Raw genomic sequence first — 24931 nt, 5'->3', positions numbered from 1 at the left:
CCCCCCCCCAGGTGGATCTCACACCCCCTGGTCATCCTTGAAGTCTTGTGGCACAAACGCATCTTTTAATAGTTAAAATTTTAGATGTTTATTATAAAAGAAAATGGCACACCAATGCTGAGTCCACAGATACTTTTTTTATAAGAAGAATCTAACTTCTTACTGTAAATTTACAGCCGTTTCAAACCTGATAGGATGGTCTCAAGGAGTGTGGGTTCTAGGACCGCCGTAATACTACAGACGTGTTGCCTTATGACCAAGAAATCCAGGTGTGGGCAGGGCCTCGCTCGTCCAGTCCCATAGGGGAGTCCTCTGGCCTCTGCAGCGTCCGGTGCTCCGGGGCTGGGAGGGACGCCACCTGACCCCACCCATGTCCGTCAGGGCCCCACCTGCACTCTCCCAGACCGGCTGTCCAGGGAGCCCATCTCCGGGCTTCTCCTCACTGAGTCCCGCGTCTCTTCCCAGGTGGCACTGGTGTCCCCGTGGCATGCCTGGCTGACGGGCGCGCCACGCAGGAGGGAGGGTGGGGCAGCCAGAAGCCTCCACGTGGCCCACCCTCCCTGGAAGATTTCCTCTGGACAGAAAGAAGTGTCCGTGCTTCCAGGCTCCGTGTTTTGGGGTCACAGCTGTTTGGGCTGTACAGTGGTGGACTCGAGAGGGACAGTACCCCCGGTGAGCATCAGCTCGCAAGAATGCACCCCAGTCAGACAGACAAACCAGGAGCCCTTGTGAATGAAACTTGAGAGTCAAGGAAATTTCCTCCCTGGACGCATCTTCTTCCAACTGAACAGCAAGAGAGCGGCCCCGAGACTCAGCGAGTCTGCAGTGGCCCGACGCGAACCTGTTTCCGGTACTGGCTGGAGGCTGCTGTCCCGTTAAGCCCACTTTCCCCAATGGACGCTTGGCACCAACTGGCCTGGAGGTGACCCTCCCCTGGGTGTCACCCAATCACCAGGACGCGGCCCTCTGCTGTCCCCACCACTCCCACCGCATCCTGGCCAAAGTGCTGCCTTCAAAACCACGAGTCCCCAGGGTCTGGGACGCGCCGGCATCTGGCATTCACTTCAGGCAGCCAGTGCTCAGCCCACCATCGCCGCAGGCATCCCATTTAGGCGTGGAAGCAGGTGTGAGCAGGGACCGCGGACACCGGAGTGACCATCACACGATCAGGGCAAGGGGACCGGCCAGAACCATGTGCATCACTGGGGTCTGCTGTCATTGTGTGAAGATTCACCCCGGATGTTTGCTCCAAAGTAACATGGAGTGAAAATTCTCTCAGCTGGTGGAAAAATAGATGTATTTTTATTATTATAGGGACAATAACTAACGATCGTTAACTCTTCGCTGTATGCGCTCAAAAAGCATTGGGCACTTGCTCCACGCAGGCATGAAGACGTCATACTTAGCATGTACACGAAGAGACAGGGCGTTACTACGCATTTGTCGAAAAGTTACGCCTCTCCTGAACCAGTAACGGTTCTAGGAACTGCATCCCATGTTTAGTTATTTCATCCCATTTAGGCGTGGATTCCTTCCAGAAAAAGTCCTACGTGTGAATTTTTTTTATCTCGCGAAGAGGAAATAAAGGTGGTTACCAGCTTTGCACCTTGAACGTGGCTGGAGAGGAAGGGAAGCCCACGTCCCAGAGACTCAGACTCGGCTGCTCAGAGTGGCCCCCGCCGCACTCACAAGGGGTCTGCAGTCCCTGGGCCCCTGAAGCGAGGGTGGGGGAGCAGGGCAACACCCCGTCCCTCATTGTGGCCGGCACTGCACGGCGCATCTGAGGAACCCCCTTGGCAAACGGCAGCGTGGGGAAGGGTCAGGACCCTTCAAACCCCACATACGGTCCCTATCGTTCACTCTGGCGTGGCTTCTTTGTTAATTTGTCATGAGATTAAAGAAAGACTAATGTGCAAACAAAGCCACTGCTGAAGCAGTTGCCGTGGAGATGGTTACACAACGGGGGGTCTACGGGATCCCGTGTCAGGCGTAAGCTCAGACCCTGAAGCACGCACCAGATAAACGTTCACGTTCACTTCGAGTCTGTCAGATCTGACGCTCACGACGTCTCCAGCGAGGACCTGCCCGGCCATACCCACGGGTGCCAGGCTTGTTTCTACGGGAGGGCGTACCAGAGGGACGCCTGTCCAACCTCACCCGGTAGGACTCTCAGCACGAGGGGGCTCCATGCAGAGCTGCGGAACACAGGCCCCAGGCCCCCTGGTCCGGGCTGACGCACGTCCCTGGGCTGCACACCTGTCAACCAGAAACTAGCTTCCGGGCCCTGGAACCTTCCCAGGTCACCCCGAGGAAGAAACCCTTCACAACCAGGAAGTCTTCATTTTCCTGCAAGAGTTTAGACTCTTTTATTGAGCGGCAGAGTTTTGGAGGTGTTTACACCGTGCAGAAATGAGGGGAGACCCAGGGGTTAAGGGGGACAGGCACCATGAGGCCCCCTCAAACGACAAGAGAGGAGAAAACCAGAAGAGCCAAGACCATCAGAGAGCTCACTCATCAAGAAGCCACGAGCGCGGTCCCACCAGAGGCAGGCATGCGGGACCTGGGCGTCTCATGTCCCTCTGGCCGCCACGCATTTCCAAGGGTGGGGGACGGGCACAGCGTCACAAGGCCGGGGCCGCGGGTGGGGGACGGGCACAGCGCCACAGCGAGGCTGGGGCCCACAGGCTACTTGAGGAGCTTCGCCACGTTCAGACTGGGGACCGCGATCTCCTTGAAGATGGGCACGTAGTTTGGGTTTGCCTGCGTCGGGCCCTGCTCCAGCGTCTCGATGATGGTCTGCTTCATGTCCCGGCTGGTGTCCCCCCGCATGGCCAGCAGTGCACCGATGTGGTCATCCCTGTGGATGTGGGGACACCAGGGCTGCGTCAGGGGTGCACGCACAGCCACCGGCCCCCAGGCCCGACTGGAACTCCCCCAGTGCTCTCCCCACGCCTGGCTCAGCCAACCCCAAGGCCCCAGAGGGGGCTGGACAGCTGCAGACCACTCGTAACAACAGCAGAGAAACCAGAGTTCTCCTCTCACTGTGGCCTTTTCTTCAAGCTACAAGCACAAAGCTTTCTAGACTCTGTTCTCCTAAATTTTTAATGGACTGCCTGCTTAGAGCAGGAGGACCCTGGGGAGAACAGGACCACCAGGCCCTCCTGCTTGAAGCCCAGAACACTGGCAGAAAGGGAAGACACTGGCTGAGTGTCTTGGTCGAGTGTGGCACGTGTCCCCTCTTCTCTGGACCCAGGAGCACAAGAGGAGCTTCCTGAAGCCACCTTGCTGGGCACCTTCCCCAGCAAACAGAGCGTGACCGACGCCCCACCTGTTCACTGGTGCTGACCCCAGGAGACGCGGCCCATGTGGGGGGCCTGTGGAGGGCCAGGGGAGGCACAGAGACATTGCTGTTCTCTGCCGTCCACTCTACTCCTGGCGGTCGCCCCCCCAGTCTGTCCCCACAGGAGCCCGGACTCCCCTCCCTGCGCCTCCAGTGGCGCTCACAGCTGACAGCCAGGCTCTCTCATCTTCCCAGTGACCCTGGGAATGAGCCCGCTGCTCTGCGCCATGAATTCTAGCTGGAACAGGAAGGCACACTGGCCCTTACCTGATGTCTGGGTATTTGCTGACCAGCGTGGAGACTTCCAGATAGAGAAGAGACGGGTCTGTCAGCTTAATAACTTCTGCGACGGCAGTGATGGTGTCACAGTACCCATCTGCATCCTCCCCAAAACCCTGGAAGACAGGGCGCCAGCGGCTGAGGGCCACAGAGGGGGACCCCGACGAGTCTCTGTCAAGCCCTCACTTTGGCTGGCTCCCCACCTCCTACGTAGGTGGCTCTGGATCCAGCTCAGGATCCACAGTGGAGCCCTCACCAAGCACTCAATGGCGGTGCTACCGGCAGGAGGGCGGGGACAGTCCACAGGGAGTGAGCCCAGGACTGCCCATGAGGGTCAGGCTAGCGTCTGGCTAGCGCTGCCCCCCAAGGGTCTAGAAGCCACGCCCCAGTGCACGAAGCCTCAGCCACAGGGTCCACCAGACCTTCCCGTTCACACAAGGGAGACCGACAGGTCACCCGGTCCCCGACCAACTGGCCTATGGCCCTGGGGGGTGGGGGCGATGAGAAAGCTTCGGGGCCCAGGCGGCACTCACGGAGGCCAGCTTCCGGAACAGGTGGCGGAGCTGCGCGGCCTCCCGGACCATCCTCTCTGCGCCCTCCTTGCGCTCCTCTGCGCTGCGGAAGGAGATGCGCTTCTGCATGACGGCCCGCAGGTACTCCAGCACCACGCGCCGCTGCGCCTCTGCCGTCATCCTCTGCGGGCAGACACAGGGTCAGCGAGGTCCCTGCGGAGGTCCACCCTCTGTGGAGACCCGGGCGGGCGAGCCCTCGCCAATCGCCGGCAGAACCCTCCAGCAGGTGCACATCTGAGGTTTCCACTGCATCACCTCGCTGAACCACAACCCCATTGGCTATGGTGCTTTCCACTAAGTGGTGAAAGGAAACTGGAAACAAGGTTCTCTCACGAGACACGCGCCCGCCAGCCGCCCGAGAGAAGCCATCCAGACAAGACCCGTCTACCATCCGGAGGCCTGCACACAGCACTTGCCAGACACCGGCATTCAATCGACACAACAGATGTTTACGGAAGTAAACAGTGGAACCAAAAACTGTGCAAGCAACGGACGAGAGGGCTGCACGCCGACCTCTGACCGGCCGGAGGCTTCCTGGCAGGCGAGGGGACCGGTCGGTCGGGGGTTCCAACCACCGGGCCTCCCTACAGGTATCACTTTTAGTGGCTGAGTCACGAGAATTCCCTGTAAAATTAGTCCTTAGACAAGGGCTATACTGGGTCCCAGCCAACGCAGCAGGACAGGAAGACACGAAAGGTGCGAGGACCAGAAACGAAAACAGTGTCTCTGTTAAAATGACACAACCACGTACGTACAGGTCTGAAAGGGTCCAAAGACAAATCCTAGAAACACTCACAAAGTTTTACAATATCTGAATGTGAAGTCAGTGTATTAAAACCACTTCCATAAGCCAGAAACAAACTTCTTAAAATATACCACTTTTTACGGTACACAAGCACGGCCCAATGCCCTGGCAGGACACGCGAGGAGGGAGTGAGGAGAGACACCCGGGCCCTGCAGGAGGACTTCATGCAGACGGCCGAGGGACACGGGGGCTTGGGCACACGGCTCCTTCCTTCGCCCATCTGCAGCAGGGCTCCCAGGTCCTCGCAGGGCCTGGCCGCACGGGGAAGAACCCTTGGGCCTCTGCCGGAGTGGAAACACAGCCAGGCTGCCTGTGCCCGGGATGGGGATCCGGAGAGGGAACGGCTGCTTCACCCCGGTCCACAGCCACTGCCTCCACCCTCCCTGCCAGGGGTCCCCATCACGAGCACTGCCTGCGTGTGTGGCCTTGTGCCAAAGACGATTTGGTGGGGTGCCAGGAGGCAGTAAGGCTAAAGGAACAACAGAAACCCCTTTAGACGCTGATGTGTCCTCCCTGCCTCAGGTTACTGAAACCACCTGTGAACACCCAGTCACAGAAGAACTGGACACTGAGTTCCACACGAGATGCCATGTGGGCTCCAACATGCAGGTGAGCACATGCCAACACCAAGTGGCTGTGCCCGCGCCCTTACCTTTTTATACGGCTTTTTAATTTTGGCAAAGTCATTGAAATAGTCTTCCACGGTAACACAAATGGTGTCCACGGCGTTGGACCCCGACAGCCACTTCCTCGTCATCAGCTCACTGAGATGTTGCTGAAAAGTGAAGGACACAGAAAAATGTCACTTGGACGCTGTCCCCAAGTCACGTGTATCGGGAGGAAGGTGCTGCCGAGCCTTGGTGCCGTTCTGTGACAGCAGACACACTCACGGGAAACCCCACTGGCCCGCGATCCGCAAACGCGTACCTTAGCTGTGGGAGGTGGACGCCGCACGTGACCGTCGTGCTGGGCTGCGTCCTCTACGCACGCCTGCAGTACACGTGCTGCCTTTAACATTCACGAGCATTTATTGCTTGATACTCTGCAACTCATTTACCCCAGCCTGACGGACACTTACAGTTTTTCACACTTGGCAATTACAAAGAAGGCTGCGACGAATTTGTGTTTCTGCAGGTGAAACCCCAAGAGCGTAACTCAGTCCACAAGTGTGCAAAGTGAAGCGTCAGTAGCCCTCCAGAAACTGCTGTCTGCACGTCTGTCCCCAGGCCGGCGACAACACGGACAGGTACTACCGTGTTTAACCCTTGCTGTCCCGCTAAGCAACAGATACCACTTGGCTTGAATTTGCATATCCTGAAGGTCAGGGAGATAGGCAATTTTGTTTTGTATTTAGGACACTTGTAAAAACCCTTTTCTGTGAAACTTGGTCATCCTTTACTTTTCTCTTAGAGTTGTTACTTTATTTTGAAATGATTTCAAACGTATACATTTCATCTGTTTTCTACGCCATTTCCAAGAAAGTTACAGACCTCACAATACGATCCCACCAATCACCCCAAAAGCTCCTCTCCAGCTACTTCCTTCCCAGCAGGACCTGAGATCGATCACAGTTTTAGTTTGTTCAATATATTCTGGTTTCTGCGAACATATCTAGATAATGCTAAGCCATCTAACCTGACTTGCTGTTCTCGGTGTATTATCCCTCAGATGTGATGTGAAACGCACTTTGTTAATGGCTTGTTTTGTGTTTTCACTCAAAGCTGAGACCGGTCTACGTGATGCGTGTGCAGTGTGCACATATTCTCAATTTGGTTCTGGTTTCGAGAACTCGCTAATGAACGTAATCCGTCTGCACACTTGCCCCCACTGAGTCTCCTCACAGTTCACGGGGTCTCTGCTCAGCTGTACATTGGAAGGGCCCCAAACCTGGGCCTCTGTCGTACAGGCGTACGTCACAGAGACGGAAAAAGCCCTTTGACAGTGAGAGAGGTGAAGTCGACTGTCAGCTGGGTGCGTGTCCCCGAAGGCACACAGGACGGTAGCCCCGTTTTCTGCCTAGAAACGAAACGGCAAAGAAGCGGCTCCCACCTCCAGGTCCAGGAAGACCTCCTCCAGCAGGCTGCCACAGCCTTCCTTCGCAATGGCGTCCAGAATCCCATCCATGCTTGGCTGGCTCAGAGACACGCCTGCTTCCGCGTCACTTTTCAAGTACTTCCTCTTTAAACTGACTATGGATTCTCTACGAGGCAACAGTTACAGCTCCGTGAAGTGGCCGAGAGCCCTTACCTGCTCCTCTGTTGTTTCTGGGCCGCCCTGTCCACGGTCACTTACTTAAAGGTCTGGCAGTTGTTGATGATGGCGATCACATACTGCACGTAGCAGTGCGGGTGCTGCCGGTCCCTCAGGTGTTGTTCTTTGTACGACTGGGTTTCGTCCTTGTATCTGGAACACACAGCCCCAGTAAACATCAGTCGAGGGGCAGGTGGGTGTGCCGGGCGCCACGTTGACATCACACCTCATAAATACATCTGGCACCGCTGACACCTGAGCAGGCAAGTCTTTACGAATAAGGTGAGTTTTGGGATGATCTGTAAGACCAGGGAAGCTGATCACTTTAAACGGACTCTTGAAGATAAATCTTCTATCGGGCTTTAAAATATGGTTCAGGATTCTCATTACACAAATATTTAGAAATATTTCTGAGTAAATGGGAAATTATTATTTCATTGGACATACAACTTGCCTAGAAATGCATACAATAGTGTTGAAAACATTATCAAATATTAGATAAAATTTCACTTTCTGAAGAACCAATAAATTACTCAAAAATAAATAACTCATCTGAGGTCAAGAAAACAAGCAAGTGAGATCACTACACGCGTTATTTCTGAATTTGTCAGATTCCCAAACACGTACAAGAGTAGAACAGCACAACGTACCGTATGTATGTTTAAAAGACCTTAAGAAAGAAGCAAACTGAAAACTGCCAATTACAGAGAAATAATTAAGCATTTATTCTGCCTTTCTGTCCGACATGTGGTTCAGGTAATCAAGCTTCTGAGGCTGATGAGGAAAGTTTCCTCTTTCTGCTAACAAAAGGACTAAACAAGGCCATGATGTGCAGGTGGGTGACTGACGGGGACTCTCAGTGAGGGGCCCAGCTGTCAGCGCCTGAGCCAGCAGAAGACACAGGGACGTGCATCTCCTCGTGTACACACTGCCTGTGCGGGCTTCTTGCCAAAGGGCAAGGTGATAAAGATGAAACCCACAGCCTTTAAAGCCAACACGTGGTTGGCAGGTGGATGGCAGTCAGGGTTAGGCACTGTGAGATAATCTGACATGTGTCCACAGGCCAGTGGCTGAAAGAGGAGCAAGGCCGCACTCGAGGACCCGAGACCTCGCAATGCAGACCCTGCCGCTACCCCGTCTGAATATGTAACTTGAAAGAGGTTTTCCTGGATCAACAGGGGGACGGGGGGACCCAAATACAAATTTGGTGTCAGATGATCCCAAGAAAGGATGCTCATGTGTACGTGGGTTGATGGCCCTACAGTGAGATAAGAACGCAGGAAATGAGGTGCCTGGATGTCTGGGATTTGCTTTTAAGTCCTCAGGGTGTACAGATGAGGTGAAGGGGGCTTTAAAGGGACAGCTTTTGAAGACGGATGACGAGTTGAGGTTTTTACACCTTTCTACTTCTGTAGAGGTTTGAAAATCTTTGTGAACAATGCAGAGGGAGGGAGGGGTCCTGGAAACACATCCCGAGACGCCCTGGAGGGCCGACTCCCAGTGATGGAATGTGGAGCCACCACCGAAGGAGTCTCCCCCTCCTGGGCCAGGGGCAGTTCAGACAACAGGAAGGACGCGTCTGGAGGAGACTCTAACGACAGCGGCCCTGACCTCACTGCCCAGGAGACCTCACTGCCCAGCGGACCCGTCCAGACTCTCAGGAAAATGGCACAGTCCATTCCAAAGGAAGACAGTAGAAAAGGCTTGTTTCAAAATAACAAAGGTCACTATAGCAAATCCGGGCTTCAAGCATTTTTTAACACCAGGCGTATCAGGATCAAAATTTTGCTGTTAAGTTTTAAAAACATACACTTTCTAAATCAGCACGCTGGCAAAAATACATACCTGCTCAGGAAAGAATTCATTTGCTGAAGACACAGAACTAGTACCTTTGTTTTCAGGTCTTCACTTATCTGAGCAGCAACTTGGAGATTCTGTTCAAACATCTAAAAATTGGAGAACTTATCAATTGTCATATAAACTCACGAGAGTTTCCCATTACATAAAACCCCTATCTGCCAATTGGTAGTTACAGTCCACATTCAGAAAAAAAAAAAATGAAATTGCTTGAAAAATAACGAAGTTAGTCAAACAACTTTCTCACTAGATAGAAAAAAACCAAGTGAATCACTTCCTAATTACCTGCAAACAGGCTGGTCTCCACAAAGAGGGAAATGTATATGTTCCCCAGACAGGGAGGCTGGGTGTGGCTGGGGTCACATGGGTGCCGGGGGTTGGGCTATGATTTGCCACGGGGATTCCTTACGAAGAGTTAGGAGGGCACACACTGGACTGAGGGGAGGCAGATGTACAGAGACAGAGAAAGGCCAGACGGCCAAGCCAACTCCAGGCCTGTGGCACACGAGGCCTGTCAGGACACCAGTTTCCAAAATGAGGGAAAGGGTGGGGCCCCATCGGATGCCGACGGTGTCACCCAGAGACAGACGCCCGCATCGCTTACTTGTGCCCAGCTGGTGCCCAAGCACATGCCACTGATACGGTCCCACACAAGTATCAGAACACGGCTCAGCCCCCCTCCTGCCAGAAAGCTTCCTCCAGGAAGAAAAGCCGACAGGAAAGAAGCTGGAGGGCGCCAGCAAGTGCCAGGCGTCAAAAAGTAATCATAAGAAGGCATGATTATGGCCAAAACATAAAGGACCCCTTCCCAAATCCATCAGGCGATGTTCAATCAGGCGGCATTTATGAACACAAATCTTGGACATTTCCAACATGAGGAAACGTCAAAAAGCAAACTCCCATCTGAGCACCATACGCAAATAACACATAATTAGGTTCTAGTTCAAATCCGAACACCTCACGGAAACTAAAGCAACGGTGGGCACAACTGCTTCAGACGGAGAAGGGCCTGAAGTACGAGGTGGGGCTCCCTCTGTCTTTACTATAGGGGCGGCTTCCTGCTGATCTGCAGCACCCACAGAGCCCACGAACAGCCCAGGAATGACCCTCGATGGTGCGACAGTACCTGGAAGACGATGGCAGGGAGTGTCGTCTGGTAGTACCCGTCTTGGTCGGCTTCGGGCTCCGTCTCTTTCAGCCAGTCTTTCTTGTCTGTTTCTAGTGCTTTCCGCAGCCAGGCAATTATGTTTGACTAAAAGAAGTCCAGCATCGCAGAGAAAGAAGAGAAGAACAGGTCCCTCTGAAGCAAGGCAATGTCCTCTCTTCAGGGGTGCAGCAGCAGAAACCAAACTCAGGGTCCCGGGAGTCCCCGTTCCCACATGAGCCGTGCCACAAGCCGCCACCATGGCAGGTGGGGCCTCCACAGACGACCTTCCGGGCGAGAACCTCACTGCAGGCCAGGCCAGGCCAGGCCAGGCCGGTCAGAAGTACACAGAAGCACCAAGGCTGCCATGCTCCCAGCAGACCCGTCCATGAAGACCGCACACCAGCACTGTCGCTTCAGGACACAGACCCCACCCTGCTCAGCACCTCAGTCAGAATGCTATCTGCTACTCGGGCTCACCTTGTCCAAGGAAGCAGACCCTGACCTCCTCCTGTCACCACAGGCCACCTGGGGGTCTTGGGCGGCATCTGGTCCCCAACTGCCACCACCCTCCCACTCCTGGGCTCAGCTCTAAGAGGCTGGCTGGCACCACTGCCCGTCAGCAGGACATCCAGGGGCCTCCCAAAGCCTCCAGGGGTAGGACAGGCTCACTCCTCACTCCAGCCGGAGGAGGTTCAAACACGTACCTCAACCTCCAGACCCAGTGGCCAGAGGACAAGCCGCCCTCCTCATCTAACTGGCCACGTGCACTTCAAGACCCAACTTCTCAGAAACAGAGCCTGCACATCCTGAGGAAACCAACATCAAAACAGGTCTCTCCCCTGTCTTCTCTTGCCCACTGGCTTCGGTGACGGCAGCCTGACCCAGAGAGCCCACGTCGTGGTCTACGTGAGGGACACAGCCTGGCTCGGGACCACACAGCACCTACTCACAGTGAGAGTCGACATGTATGTGTCAAGCAGCTCAGAGACCACATCTGGAGAAAGCAAAGGCTCCAGGGTGCTGACATCCACTTCTGGGGCCAGCTCCGCGTTCCCCATCATCTCTGCACTATGGCAAAACCAGGTACGAGAAAGAATAATTACCAGGAAGACAGAAAACACTCAGGTAAGGGCTCCTGGGTCTTGTCATACACGAAGGCCCCCCCCCCCCCCAATGCCACGCCAGGGAGGGGAGGCAGGGCTTGGGGAGAGTGCTGGGCGAGAAGGGGCCACATGAGGCGGCTCATTCCCTGGCCTCAGCCGGCTGCACCCACATCACTCAGGACAGAAACCCTGTGAGAGGAAGAACTGTTTTTTCTACCCATAGCACCTCCCCATGGGGAAGGCCAGGGCCTGGCAAATACAAGGTGCTCAGTAGACAGGTTCTATCAAACAAGGGAGTAACACCCAAGTACGATAATTTAGAAACCAGACCCTGAAGTTAGTGTTGCTAATCTATGCGGTTCATAACCTAACGTGAGTCAGCAAAAAGTGTCAATACGTTCAGGCGACTGTGCTTAAGAAGACACGGATGGGAACTGAGTTCCAGAAAAAAGTTTCCATAAAGAAGTCAGTATCTACGTGTGGCTAGTCCTCAAAAGTCCGAGGTTTAAATGTTCAGAAAACTCACACACCTTATGCCGTGTTCCCTAAATGTGTATTTACAATGAAAACGCTGAGTACTAACAGCTAGTCCACTATGTGTAAGAAATACAAGGTCTGGGGCGCCTGGGTGGCTCAGTCGGTTAAGCGGCCGACTTCGGCTCAGGTCATGATCTCACAGCCCGTGAGTTCGAGCCCCGTGTCGGGCTCTGTGCGGACAGCTCAGAGCCTGGAGCCTGTTTCGGATTCTGTGTCTCCCTCTCTCTGACCCTCCCCCGTTCATGCTCTGTCTCTCTCTGTCTCAAAAATAAATAAATGTTAAAAGAAAAAAAAAAAGAAATAAAAAAAAAAAAGAAATACAAGGTCTTCCTCAGTGAACTTCAGAAAATTCTGCGACTATTAAAAGACTTTTCATCCTAGATTTACACCCAGGGAATCTTTTTAAAAAAAAATTTTTTTTTAATGTTTAATTTATTTTTGAGACAGGGAGAGACAGAGCACAAGTGGGGGAGGGGCAGAGAAAGAGGGAGACAGAATCCAAAGCAGGCTCCAGGCTCTGAGCTGTGAGCACAGAGCCAGATGCGGGGATCGAACTCACAAACCGTGAGATCATGATCTGAGCCGAAGTCAGAGGCTTAACCGACTGAGCCCCCAAGGCACCCCTCACCCGAGATTCTTAGATCAACCTCAAACCAATCAAGCACAAAATCGCTCATTCCTTTTGTGAAGTGATAAAACCACAAGGCTGGAATGCAAAGAGAACAGACTTTTCTCGGCTACTGGTGAGAGTAAACCAGACTGGGGGCACCGGAAGCCAGGAGGACGGAGTGGTGCCTCCTTCCCAGCCATGTGACTATGCAGGTCCCGGGACCTCCTGTGCCCACGCGTCCCCACCTGTCCAATGGGGTGAAATCACACACTCGGGGTGCCACCGCAAGGAGGGAATGGGTTAGCGCACAGCGGGCTCAGTATCATAGAAAAGCGCAACACAGGGGCGCCTGGGTGGCGCAGTCGGTTAAGTGTCCGACTTCAGCCAGGTCATGATCTCGCGGTCCGTGAGTTCGAGCCCCGCATCAGGCTCTGGGCTGATGGCTCAGAGCCTGGAGCCTGTTTCCGATTCTGTGTCTCCCTCTCTCTCTGCCCCTCCCCCGTTCATGCTCTGTCTCTCTCTGTCCCAAAAATAAATAAACGTTGAAAAAAAATTAAAAAAAAAAAAAAAAAAAAAAAAGAAAAGCGCAACACAGAGCCGCTCAATAGGGCCTGGGCATCAAGGGCACCACCTAAACACAAGGGCATTCACACAACCAGAGTCTGGGCCCTGACCTCAGGGGAAGCCCACAAACAGGCCAGAGAGGAGACTTTCGTCGGCAAGAAAACAAAGTCTGAGGGTGCCAAGCACACACCAGAGCAAAACAACTCAACTCTATGTGAACGAAACGCAAGAGTGAACCTGGAGTTACCTTGTGTAGGTGTTCAAGACCCAAGTCAACAGGCTCACGATCTCATTGGCTTCCAGGTCTTCGGACGCGAGCTCCTGCATCCGCGTGCTCAGGGCCTGGTGGTACATGCTCAGGAGGTTTCTGAAGATTTCATAATGCGGGGGGAAACACTGAACCATCAGGTTTTTGGCAACAATGAGGTCATCTAGCACGTACTTCCGTATAATTTCCAGGTGGCGGACGAGCCACATCTTGTCCGACTCCCTGGTGTCTGCCTGTGTGCCCTCAATTCTAGTGGTCACAGTTCTGTCCAAGATGGCAAACATTTTCTCCTTCCAGTTCTTGGGCCTCCCGGGAGGAACAAAACCAGTTTGCTTTTTTCGGTCGAGTATGCGCCTGTCAATTTTTTCTTCCCTTTCGATGATTCTAACAACTGAGACCAGCAAGGTGGGGTCACGGCGAACAGTGACCAGTGACCTCTGCAGCACCATCCACAGCTGCTTGGCCAGCTCGTCTGAAAGCCCCTGTGTGCTCCCGAAGTAGCCGTGGATGAGGGTCATGTCACGAGTATTCCCACTGTCCATGCGGTACTGCTCATACATCAGCCCGTCCCGGGAGCACTCCAGGTCCATCAGCTTCCGGTGGGCCTGCAGGAGTGCCCCCTGTTCTATGAGGTCCTGGGTCTCCCTCACAATCTCGGGCACTAGGGAAAAAGGCACAAGATGGCACTGTGAAAACCACACAAAAGGCTGTGCGGGACGCTGGGAAGGAGGCAGAGGATGGGGACCTGTCTGTGCGGGATGCTGGGAAGGAGGAGCACGGGCACCTGTCTGTGTGGGAGGCTGGGAAGGACACAGAGGACACAGCATGGGGACCTGTCTTGCCACCCAGACAACTGCACTGGCAGAAGCTGGGTAACTACTTGGACTGTGGAGTCTGCGGAAGGCCAGCAACTTCCCAAAGAAGGCTTGGTGGTAAACTGAGGTTAATTTCGGTCCGCCGCAGCTCTGAGCACAGGAGCAGCTCCCCAGGCCCGGCCCAGCCCGCCACATGCTCTTGAAGCAGCTCGCACACAGCCCGAGAGAACCTGGGTGAGCAGAAAGGACCACGTCCTCCAATACTAAGGATCTGTGTCCCCACTGCTGGCTGATCAGGGAGATGCGGACACGGATGTGGAGCCCACTGTTACTACGGGCCCACCACCAATGTTGTAACCCTTCTCTCTTCCACCAGGTGACTTCTGGGGGATTTAAAGAGCCAGTGCCTCTTTCCCCCTCTGTTTTTATTCCCTTCTCCCTCCAGACATAGGTCCAGGCTCAGCAGACCTGAGAAGACCTTCAATACTTCTTGGTCTGATCTGCAGCACAGGGACAGCCTCCAATAACCAAAACACAAGTAATAAACAAAATCACCCCCTGGGGAAGAGGAGCACCTGATTTCAGAGTTCTCAGGTTACCAGATTCAAATGCCCAATGTCCAACGAAAAAAAAAAAATCACAAGGCATCAAAAGATACAGGAAAGTATGGAGATTCGGGGGAAAAAATTACCCAACACAAACCATCCGTGAGAAACACTAGGTGGTTGGTCTACCAGACAAAGACTTTAAAGCAAGTCTTAAATGTGCTCCAGAGACTAAAGAAAGAGGTGCAGAAAGTCCAGAAAATGATACAGGAACAAAATGCAAACATCAATGAAGAGCCAGGAACCCTAAAAGGAAACCAAAAACCACCCTGAAAGTGAAAACATTTATCTCAAGTGTACAAAGGCGGGTCTGATGGTCAGAAGGAAGACTGCGGACCAAAATGGGACAATGGACGTTACCAGGTGAGAGGACCAGAAGGAAAAAGGACTAAAGGAGAGTGACCAGAGCCTCGGGGGTCTGTGGGCCACCATCAGGTGACCGGCACGCACACTGTGGGCATCCCAGAAGAGGGAAAGAGACAAAAGGGGGCAGAGAAATGATCTGACTAGTGGTCAAACTTGCATTTAACTTGATCAAAGACAGGTCTATGAACATCTGAAAACTCACTAAACTCCAAGAAGAAAAAACTCAGAGGATCTAGAACAAGACATGTTACAAACACACTGCTGAAAACCAAAGACAAAGGGAGAACCTTGAAAGCCGTGAGGGGGAAGCAGCTGGCTGCCTATGAGGGAACCTCAGTAAGACAAGAAGGTTGTTCACCGTGGAGGCCTGACAGCAGGGGGCTGGGACAGTCGAAGACTGAAAGGAAACCACTGTCACCTGAGTCCCATACCCAGCAAAACTATCCTTCAAAATGAAGGAGATATGAAGACACTGCCAGACACACACAAGCTGAGGGAGCTCGTGACCCCAAAACCTGCCCGGAGACCTCCTGGGAGCCCTGCAGGTGACAGGAAAGGATGCGGGACAGTAATGCAAAGCTGGGTCGAGAAGTACAGATTTCGGTAAGAGAAATATATGGGTAGCTGGAGAAGCCAGTGTTATTGTAACTTTGGTTTGTACCTTTACTTTTTGTTCTAAGTAATTTAAAAGACTAATACAGCTAGGAAAAAAATTACTTGTTCAAAGATAATATTACTATAACTGGTTTATAATTCCACATGATTTGAGACTAATACATAAAAAACAACAACCAGTGAGTCTGTTTTTGGACAACATATAAAGATGTAAGTTTGTGACATCGACAACTGAAAAGGGGTAAGGACGGCATCGTGTAGGAGGAAGGTTTTCATCTGTTATTGAAGTTAAGCCAGGATAAATTCAGAGTATTTTAACTTTATTTTTTAAATGTGATCCCCATGGTAACCACAAAGAAAACAGCTATTGGATATATAAAAAAAGGAAAGGAGGAGTAATTCAAACACTTCACTACAAAAAAATCAACTAAACACAAAACAAGACAATAATGCAGAAACGGTAGACACAAAGGCTGTAAGGCACACAGAAATCAAATAGGGAAATGACGAAGTAAGGCACCCACTATCAGGGATTACTCTACGTGTAAGTGGATTAAACTCTCCAATCAGAAGACCAAGACCGCAAAAGGGACAAAAACACAAGATGCAGCCACCTGGCATCTACAAGAGACTCACTCGAGATCCACAGATACAAAGCGTGTGAAATGAGAGGCCGGAGGGAACACTCCATGTGAACAGTGACCAGACTAGAGCAGGTGGCCCTACCAATATCAGGCAAAACAGACCCCAAATCAACAAGTTTACAAGACACAAAGAAGGCATTATATGTTAATAAGAAGCTCTTTACAGCCAGAAGATACAATTACAAACATTTACGCACTCAATGAGAGACCACCGAATTACACGAAGCAGAAATCCGCAAGATTGGGGAATAGACAGTCCTGTGATCATAGTTGGGAGACTTCGATGTCACTCACAGTAACGGACAGGACAAGCAGTCAAGAGAGGAGGACACAGAGGACCTGAACCACACAAGCACCGACCTCTAACAGACACCCAGGGGACACTCCACCCAGCAGTGGCACACCTGTTCCTCCAAGAGCACGTTTTCCAGGACAGACCACATCTTACACCACTAACTAAATCTCAGTAGATTTTAAAAGACAGATATTATACAAAATACCTTCTCCAACCATGATAGATGAAGTTAGAAATCTGTAACATTAGAAAAATGCACAAATCTGTGGACATTAAACATATTCAATCACTGGATCAAAGAAAAAAATCACAAAAGAAATTAGAAAATACCTATGAAAACACAGCACACCAAAACTCATGGGACCAAGGAAAGCAGTTTAAAGGAGAAGTGTATGAACTCTAAATGCTTACATCAAAGAAAAGGAAAAATGTCAAGTCAACAACCGAATTTTATAATTTAGGGAACCAGGAGAAGAGCAGGGTGACCCTAAGGTCAACAGAAGGCAGGCAGTAAAGAGGAAAGCAGAGAGAAACAAAACAGACAACAGGAAAAGAACACAGAAAATCGACAAAACCAAAAGGTGGTTCTTCGAAAAGATCAACAGTTGACAAACCTTTGGCTAAATGGTCTTAAAAAGAGAAAGAAGACTCAAATACTAAAATCAGAAATGAAAGTGGGGACATGGCTGCTGATCCTGCAGAAATACGACCACAAGAGTCCTGGAAACTGTACAATGACCTAGACAAGGGGCACAAACCCACCCAGACTGACCCTGAAGAACAGGAAATCTTTTTTTTTTTTTTTTTTAGTTTATTTATTTATCTTGAGAGCAAGTGTGAGCAGGCGAGGGCAGAGAGAGAGGGAGGGAGAGAATCCCAAGCACACTCCCCGATGTCAGCGCAATCTCATAATCGTGAGATCATGACCTGAGCCGAAACCAAGAGCGGGACCCTTAACCGACTGAGCCTCCCAGGTGCCCCTGAAGAAATGGAAAATCTAAACAGACCCATAACTAGTAAAGGGAGGGGAAGTGGGAGCTAACATTTAACGGGTGTAAAATTTGTTTTTTCTTTCAGTTTTACTAGCATGTGACGGGCACGCAACACTGTCCCATGCCTGTTTCACGAGAGGAGTCCGGGGGTGGGTGGTCACGACAGCTGCACAACAACGTGAAAGCACTTGACACCACAGAACTGTACACGCAAACAATCAGGCTGATAAACTTTCCACCCTGTGTATCTTACATTAAAATAAAGTGGGGGGGGGGGGGGGAGGCTGTGTGCACAGCACTCCTGAATTACAGGTAACGAGAAAAGCCTGAAGGCCGTCAAACCAGCACATCTTGGCTTCCCAGGGGAATTCTACCAGACATTTAAAGCAGAAATAATACCTATCCTTCTCAAGCTATTCCAAAAACTAGAAAAGGAAGGAAAACTTCCAGACTCATTCTATGAAGCCAGCGTTACTTTGATTCCTAAACCAGACAGAGACCCAGTAAAAAAAGAGAACTACAGGCCAATAACCCTGATGAATATGGATGCAAAAATTCTCAATAAGATACTAGCAAATTGAATTCAACAGCATATAAAAAGAATTATTCACCATGATCAAGTGGGATTCATTCCTGGGAGCAGGGCTGGTTCAACATCCGCAAATCAATCAACGTGATACATCACATTAATAAAACAAAGATAAGAACCATATGATCCTGTCCATCCATGCAGAAAAAGCATTTGACAAAATTCAGTATCTTTTCTTTTCTTTTTTTTTTTTTTTCAGTATCCTTTCTTAATAAAAACCCTCAAGAAAGTCAGGATAGAAGAAACATACTTAAACATAAAAGCCATTTATGAAAAGCCCACAGCTAATATCATCCTCAATGGGGAAAAACTGAGAGCTTTCTCCCTGAGATCAGGAACACGACAGGGATGTCCACTCTCACTGCTGTTGTTTAACATAGTGTTGGAAGTTCTAGCATCAGCAATCAGACAACAAAACGAAATCAAAGGCATCAAAATTGGCAAAGATGAAGTTAAGCTTTCACTTTTTGCAGATGACATATTATACACAGAAAATCCAACAGACTCCACCAAAAGCCTGTAGAACTGATACATGAATTCAGCCAAGTCACAGGATACAAAATCAATGTACAGAAATCAGCTGCATTCTTATACACTGATAATGAAGCAATAGAAAGACAAATAAAGAAACTGATCCCATTCACAATTGCACCAAGAAGCATAAAACACCTAGGAATAAACCTAACCAAAGATGTAAAAGATCTGTATGCTGAAAACTATAGAAAGCTTATGAAGGAAATTGAAGAAGATATAAAGAAATGGAAAAACATTCCGTGCTCATGGATTGGAAGAATATTGTTAAAATGTCAATACTACCCAAAGCTGTCTACACATTCAGTGCAATCCCAATCAAAACTGCACCAGCATTCTTCTCGAAGCTATAACAAGCAATCCTAAAATTTGTATGGAACCACAAAAGACCCCAAATACCCAAAGTAATATTGAAGAAGACCAGCGGGAGGCATCACAATCCCAGACTTTAGCCTCTACTACAAAGCTATAATCATCAAGACAGCATGGTATTGGCACAAAAACAGACACACAGACCAATGGAACAGAATAGAAACCCCAGAACTAGACCCACAAACGTATGGCCAACTCATCTTTGACAAAGCAGGAAAGAATATCCAATGGAAAAAAGACAGTCTCTTTAACAAATGGTGCTGGGAGAACTGGACAGCAACATGCAGAAGGATGAAACTAGACCACTTTCTTACACCATTCACAAAAACAAACTCAAAATGGATAAAGGACCTGAATGTGAGACAGGAAACCATCAAGCCCTAGAGGAGAAAGCAGGAAAAAACCTCTCTGACCTCAGCCGCAGCAATTTCTTACTTGACACATCCCCAAGGGCAAGGTAATTAAAAGCAAAAATGAACTACTGAGACCTCATGAAAATAAAAAGCTTCTGCAGAGCAAAGGAAACAATCAACAAAACTAAAAGGCAACCAACAGAATGGGAAAAGATATTTGCAAATGACATATCGGACAAAGGGCTAGTATCCAAAATCTATGAAGAGCTCACCAAACTCCACACCCGAAAAACAAATAATCCAGTGAAGAAATGGGCAGAAAACATGAATAGACACTTCTCTAAAGAAGACATCCAGATGGCCAACAGGCACATGAAAAGATGCTCAACGTCACTCCTCATCAGGGGAATACAAATCAAAACCACACTCAGATATCACCTCACGCCAGTCAGAGTGGCTAAAATGAACAAATCAGGAGGCTATAGATGCTGGAGAGGATGTGGAGAAACGGGAACACTCTTGCACTGTTGGTGGGAATGCAAACTGGTGTAGCCTCTCTGGAAAACAGTGTGGAATTTCCTCAAAAAATTAAAAATAGATCTACCCTATGACCCAGCAATAGCACTGCTAGGAATTTACCCAAGGGATACAGGAGTGCTGATGCATAGGGGCACTTGTACCCCAATGTTTATAGCAGCACTCTCAACAATAGCCAAATTATGGAAAGAGCCTAAATGTCCATCAACTGACGAATGGATAAAGAAATTGTGGTTTATATACACAATGGAATACTACTTGGCAATGAGAAAGAATGAAATATGGCCCTTTGTAGCAACACGGATGGAACTGGAGAGTGTTATGTTAAGTGAAATAAGTCATACAGAGAAAGACAGATACCATATGCTTTCACTCTTATGTGGATCCTGAGATACTTAACAGAAGTCCATGGGGGAGGGGGAAAAAAAAAAAAAAGAGGTTAGAGAGAGAGAGAGAGCCAAAGCATAAGAAACTCTTAAAAACTGAGAACTAAGGGTTGATGGGGGGGTGGGAGGGAGAGGGGGATGGGTGATGGGTATTGAGGAGGGCACCTTTTGGGATGAGCACTGGATGTTGTATGGAAACCAACTGGACAATAAATTTCATATTAAAAAAATTATAAAAAGAAAAAGAAAAACAAAAACAAAACACCAGCACATCTTCCCAGTAAGATCTACTCCTAACAAAAATACATATGTAACACAGCCTCATTCATTCCTCAAGGGAAGGAAATTATTTTCAACCCCTGTGGACGGACTGCTTCCAGTAAAGTCACGTTCTGGTCATCTGGCGTTAGTTTTACAAGACTGGAAGGAAATCGTAAGGAGAGAGATTAACTAGCAAGGTGCCAGCTGGGTGTCACAAAGGAGAGTCGGGCGTGGGGACTCCATGCTAGTCCTGGGGACAGCCACCAAGAGGAGCTGCCTCCTTAGCACCCGCTGCAAGGCCAGCAACAGCTGTGCCGTTCGCGTAGCTACGTGGGAAGCAACTTGGAAGGTGGCCCAAGGTATCAGACCTTGGGAGGCTGAGTGCAGAGCGAGGGGTCAGACCAGGCGCGAGAGGGCCGAGGAGTCAGAGCCTGAGGACGCAAGCTGCCAAGGTGCTTTGCAGTTCCACAGTGGTGGGAGACACGCGGCCTTGTGACGTTCAGGGGTCAAGCAGAGTTTAGGGAAGGACACAAAGAATCCACGGACACCAGACATGGGATAAAGGAAGGTTCGGCATCAGACTATCCCAAGGCCTCTGGCTGGGATGCTGGTGACCCTGATAAAGGGGAGGGGATGAGGGTGGCGGGAGACAGACTCTGGACTGTGCAGAGTGGACAGAGAGCCCCGCCCAGGTGACTGACACTGTTCCACAAGGCTGTGGAGTATACTTCTTCTCAGTAATGAGGTGTCGGGACACGGCTCCGAAAGGGCCACTCCATACTCCCTTTCCCTGCGCCACTCCGCCAGCCCCCAGACCCCCACCAGGTCCCAAGGTCCCCAGCGCTGAGCTGCCTGATACCGCAGAGCAGTCCCTCCTCTGCCCTCCCCACCCTTGGCCTGTGAGCACTCTCTTCCACCTAGAAAACGCTACTCTCCTGCATCACCTCTCTCTGGGAACTGGACCCTCTGTCTTGTTCACCAGGATGCATCTTCTCCTTGGCCTGTCAGGGCCCCCTGGTCTAACAGCCATACTGTGGCCAGGGGAGCGAAGCTCCCATAGCGCTTATTTGACTAACCCGTTTCTGTGCCTCTGTCCTGGCAAACAGAACGACAAGCATTCTTCTGGTCTTTGCAACTGGTCCCTTCGTCCTTAGTCCAAACAAGTAGTCAACTGCTTAGGCGGGAATCAAACCCACTATCCGTGCAGAGGCAGGTCTACAAAACACCCTGCACGAAAGCTGGGTCCACCCCCGCATCACCCACAGAGCTGTGGGGAAGAGCACAGACAGCACACTGCCCCTGACGCCCAAGGCACCCGCCCTCCTCAGCTGTCCCCCCAGCCACCTGAGAAGATGTTCTTGAGGTTTTCCACGGCGGCAGCAAGCTGGCTGTGCCGCACGACAGCGTCCTTCACATCCTTGAGGCTCTCAACGGTGTTGATGCTCTGCCTCCAGTCTCTGCTGACATCGGCCAGGGACCGCTGGATGTCTGTGACGTCGTTCAGCGCGCTGTGGAGCTGGCTCAGGCCTGTACGCACACCATCCAACTGGGACTGGATCGCAGCCTAGGGGAGACACCCAGGGGAGATGCGTCGGGCTCTGCACCGGGCCTGGAGCCTAAGATATTCTCTCTCTCTCTCTGTCTCTCCCCCCTCCCACCCCCTGGCCCTCTCTCTGGCTCATGTCTCATGATGGACAGTGCCTCTGTGCAGAACTGGTACATCTGAGATTCAGACTCCCTCCACCAGTGATGCCGAATGGCCACGAGCAAGCTGTACAGCCAGAAGGCAGGGGGCACGAAGGAATGGCAGCAGGTGGAGGGGACAGGGAAGGGAAAGACCAGGTGGCACAATCAAAGCCAGGAACACACCTGACCCAGGAGTCATAAACTGCAGGTAGAAATCATTACGACGATGGTAACAGACTGCACAAGGTTCCTAAGTCACCAGTGATAATCATCTGTTAATCCCACAAGTTTCTGGAACAGATAAAAATTCTGACTACAAATGTAGCGGGTCCAAACTATTTTTTAAATGAAAGGAACACTACCATTTTAAATAAGTCTAACCGGCCTTCGGATGCTTCATTTTGGGACAAATGAATGACCCTCACCTGTCTCATCAAGCCTGCCATTGCCTGGATGCTAAAAGCGTTTTCGGCTGAAGAGGTGACCTTGCAGCCTCATTCTCTTAAGGGTGTTCCTTTGGGACTTCCAATATCCCCACAATCTCCTTTGTGAATCTACTGCTTGGTAATACAGGGTTGGAAGGAATGTGTTAAGGAAAGGTGATGCTCCATTCTGCCTCTTTCCAGATCATCACAAAATCCAATTTAATTTAGCAAAACTACAATGAAGATGTTGTGCAGAAACCCAGAACTCAAAAGAAAGAGATCTGTCCTGATTGGGAGTAAAGCCGACGCCCATGGCCTCTCTGGTCTCGTACCTTCAATCTGGCCTCCACAGAGGCCTTTTTCCGGGCCTCTCTTCTGCGATACTGCTCGACTTTATCCAGCTGGTCCGGGCGCTGAAGCATCCCAGCAACCCTCTGGACCGCTGTCGCAACAGCCTCCCGGTCTGTTTCCTTCATGATTACAAAGCAGGTGGGATGTCGGCACCTGTCATGCTAGAGGTGTCCTGTGAGGGTGGGGGGAGAGCGCGGGAGGAGGTCAGGGAAGGAAGAAATACCAGGTACAGAACTCATTCCCCTAACAGTCAGCTGTTCACAATGGAGCTGGAAAGACAGCATTTGAGATCATTAACCCATTAAACCCGAAAGCTGAACCGGGATTACGAGCTCCTTAATACGAAATGCAAACTTCAGAACTCTGATACGAAGACAGTTCTACCCCTAAGTGGAGCAGAGGCACTCACAGGTATGAACTCCGATCTCTGAACAGAGAACGTGTCCGTGGGGACTACAGACCCCTCATCCTATCAGATGTCGGTCTCCAAGGGACTTCTCCTCCCTAGACAAGGCCAATTTCTGGAGCCTTCACAGAACCCTTTGGCCACATCGGTGGGGCGGCTGTGCCCAGAGGCCTCGGTGAGGACGCGGAGGCACAGGGACAGCACACACCTCAACATGCCTCGCCCCTCCCCTGCTCGAGTCCGGGCCCACGCCCTAGGGTTCCCCTCAAAACTCACTGCCGCCTGTAACACCCAGCATTCTGCTGCCTGCACTGAACGGCCCAATAACCAAAGATGAGGGGGCAGAAGGCACCTGTGCTCAGGTACAACGTGCAGAGCACCGACGCTTGCCTGCCGCGCAAACCTACCTTCCAGCCCAGCTCCAGGGCTCTATTCCTGGCACCAACAGGGGCATCTGGTGAGGCCTGCCAAGTGAGAGGGTTTCATACACACGGGATCCCCTGACCTCAGCTATTAAACTCCTACTTCCGCGCATGTTTTCTGTATACAGCTTCTTAAAGCGGAAGGGCCATCCTCTCCCTTAATACTTTACTCCTCATTCCCACAGCTTTCAGAAAAACCCAGAACTGCACCGACTATCTCCGCCATGGGCTCTGTATCAGGTAATCACTGGGTGCAGGATGCGCCTTTCTGCTCCTCTTTCGAAAGGCACTACGCTGCAACCAGTCCTTCCCACCAACGCCCACCAATGCCGAGAATCTAACGGGACAGAAAAATGCGCAGATGCCAAAGGCAACCAGCCTTAAATTCCACCATCCGAAGGCAGGCGTTTCCTCCTCAGCCGACACTCACTGCAGAGGTAACCCGCGCTTCCACCGGCCGCACACCTGCACGGTTTTCCGCACGGGGCGGGACGGTAACCGCAGAAGCGGGCCTCCAGCCGGTCGCAGGTGCGCACAGCAGGCCTCGGACGGCCCCCTGCGGCTGGCTCGGTGCTCCCCCGAAAGCTCCCCAGCGAGCGGCGCTCTCGGAGTCGACAGGCCCCTACCCACCGGGGTGAGGGGCGACATCGCGGCCTCAACCAAGCCTTCCCGGCCACAGAGCGACCGGGCCGCGACAGTCGAGAGCCCGGCTGTGCTGCCCGTTTCCCCGCCCGACCCCTCCCATTCCCCCCTCCGTCCCCTCCGTCCTCGCACCACGCCGACCACCGCCCAGGAGCTCGCGCTCCTCCGCCGCCGCCGTCTACGACTCACCGCCTCCACCGCCGCCGCCCGGCTCTGGGCCCGGAAGTAAGCCGCCCACAGACACTTCCGCTTCCGGTCGCGCGCCGGAAAGGCGGGGCCTGAGCTGTCAGACCTGAGGGGTGGCTG

At 51.5% G+C, this 24931-nt stretch overlaps 1 protein-coding gene across 5 annotated transcripts; it reads right to left on the bottom strand.

The window, feature by feature from the left end:
- Nucleotides 1–2337: 2337 nt before the first annotated feature.
- On the bottom strand, nucleotides 2338–24931 carry EXOC3 (exocyst complex component 3). Of its 5 annotated transcripts, XM_040462430.1 has the most exons (14): nucleotides 24815–24830; nucleotides 23969–24025; nucleotides 23137–23327; nucleotides 22038–22257; nucleotides 13312–13993; nucleotides 11201–11318; nucleotides 10230–10355; nucleotides 9092–9192; nucleotides 7289–7399; nucleotides 7046–7196; nucleotides 5649–5771; nucleotides 4153–4314; nucleotides 3608–3735; nucleotides 2338–2857 (listed from the first exon to the last, which is right to left on the bottom strand). In XM_040462430.1, the coding sequence occupies exons 3-14, from the start codon at nucleotides 23278–23280 to the stop codon at nucleotides 2686–2688; spliced, it is 2238 nt and encodes a 745-aa protein (XP_040318364.1). In that variant the 5' UTR covers nucleotides 23281–23327; nucleotides 23969–24025; nucleotides 24815–24830; the 3' UTR covers nucleotides 2338–2685. The 5 variants fall into 5 exon arrangements, with proteins under 5 accessions (XP_040318364.1, XP_040318363.1, XP_040318365.1 ...); XM_040462429.1 differs by lacking the exon at nucleotides 23969–24025 and having other exon boundaries at nucleotides 24815–24931; XM_040462431.1 differs by lacking the exons at nucleotides 23969–24025; nucleotides 24815–24830 and adding an exon at nucleotides 24449–24657.

Source organism: Herpailurus yagouaroundi, unplaced genomic scaffold, assembly GCF_014898765.1.
Source record: "Herpailurus yagouaroundi ecotype Mexico unplaced genomic scaffold, PumYag 321, whole genome shotgun sequence".
Classification (NCBI taxonomy): Eukaryota; Metazoa; Chordata; class Mammalia; order Carnivora; family Felidae; genus Herpailurus; species Herpailurus yagouaroundi.
The sequence above is the reverse complement of the archived record's forward strand: the minus strand, read 5'-3'. Positions and strand labels throughout refer to the sequence as shown.

Excerpts from the sequence above, each read along its gene's own strand:
- EXOC3 (XM_040462429.1), bottom strand. The coding sequence starts at position 23,280 with ATGAAGGAAACAGACCGGGAGGCTGTTGCGACAGCGGTCCAGAGGGTT. Across the intron at positions 9,193-10,229 it reads TCCCTGCCATCGTCTTCCAG|ATGTTTGAACAGAATCTCCA; the intron begins GTACTGTCGCAC and ends TCCAATTTTTAG. Across the intron at positions 2,858-3,607 it reads AGCAAATACCCAGACATCAG|GGATGACCACATCGGTGCAC; the intron begins GTAAGGGCCAGT and ends CCACATCCACAG.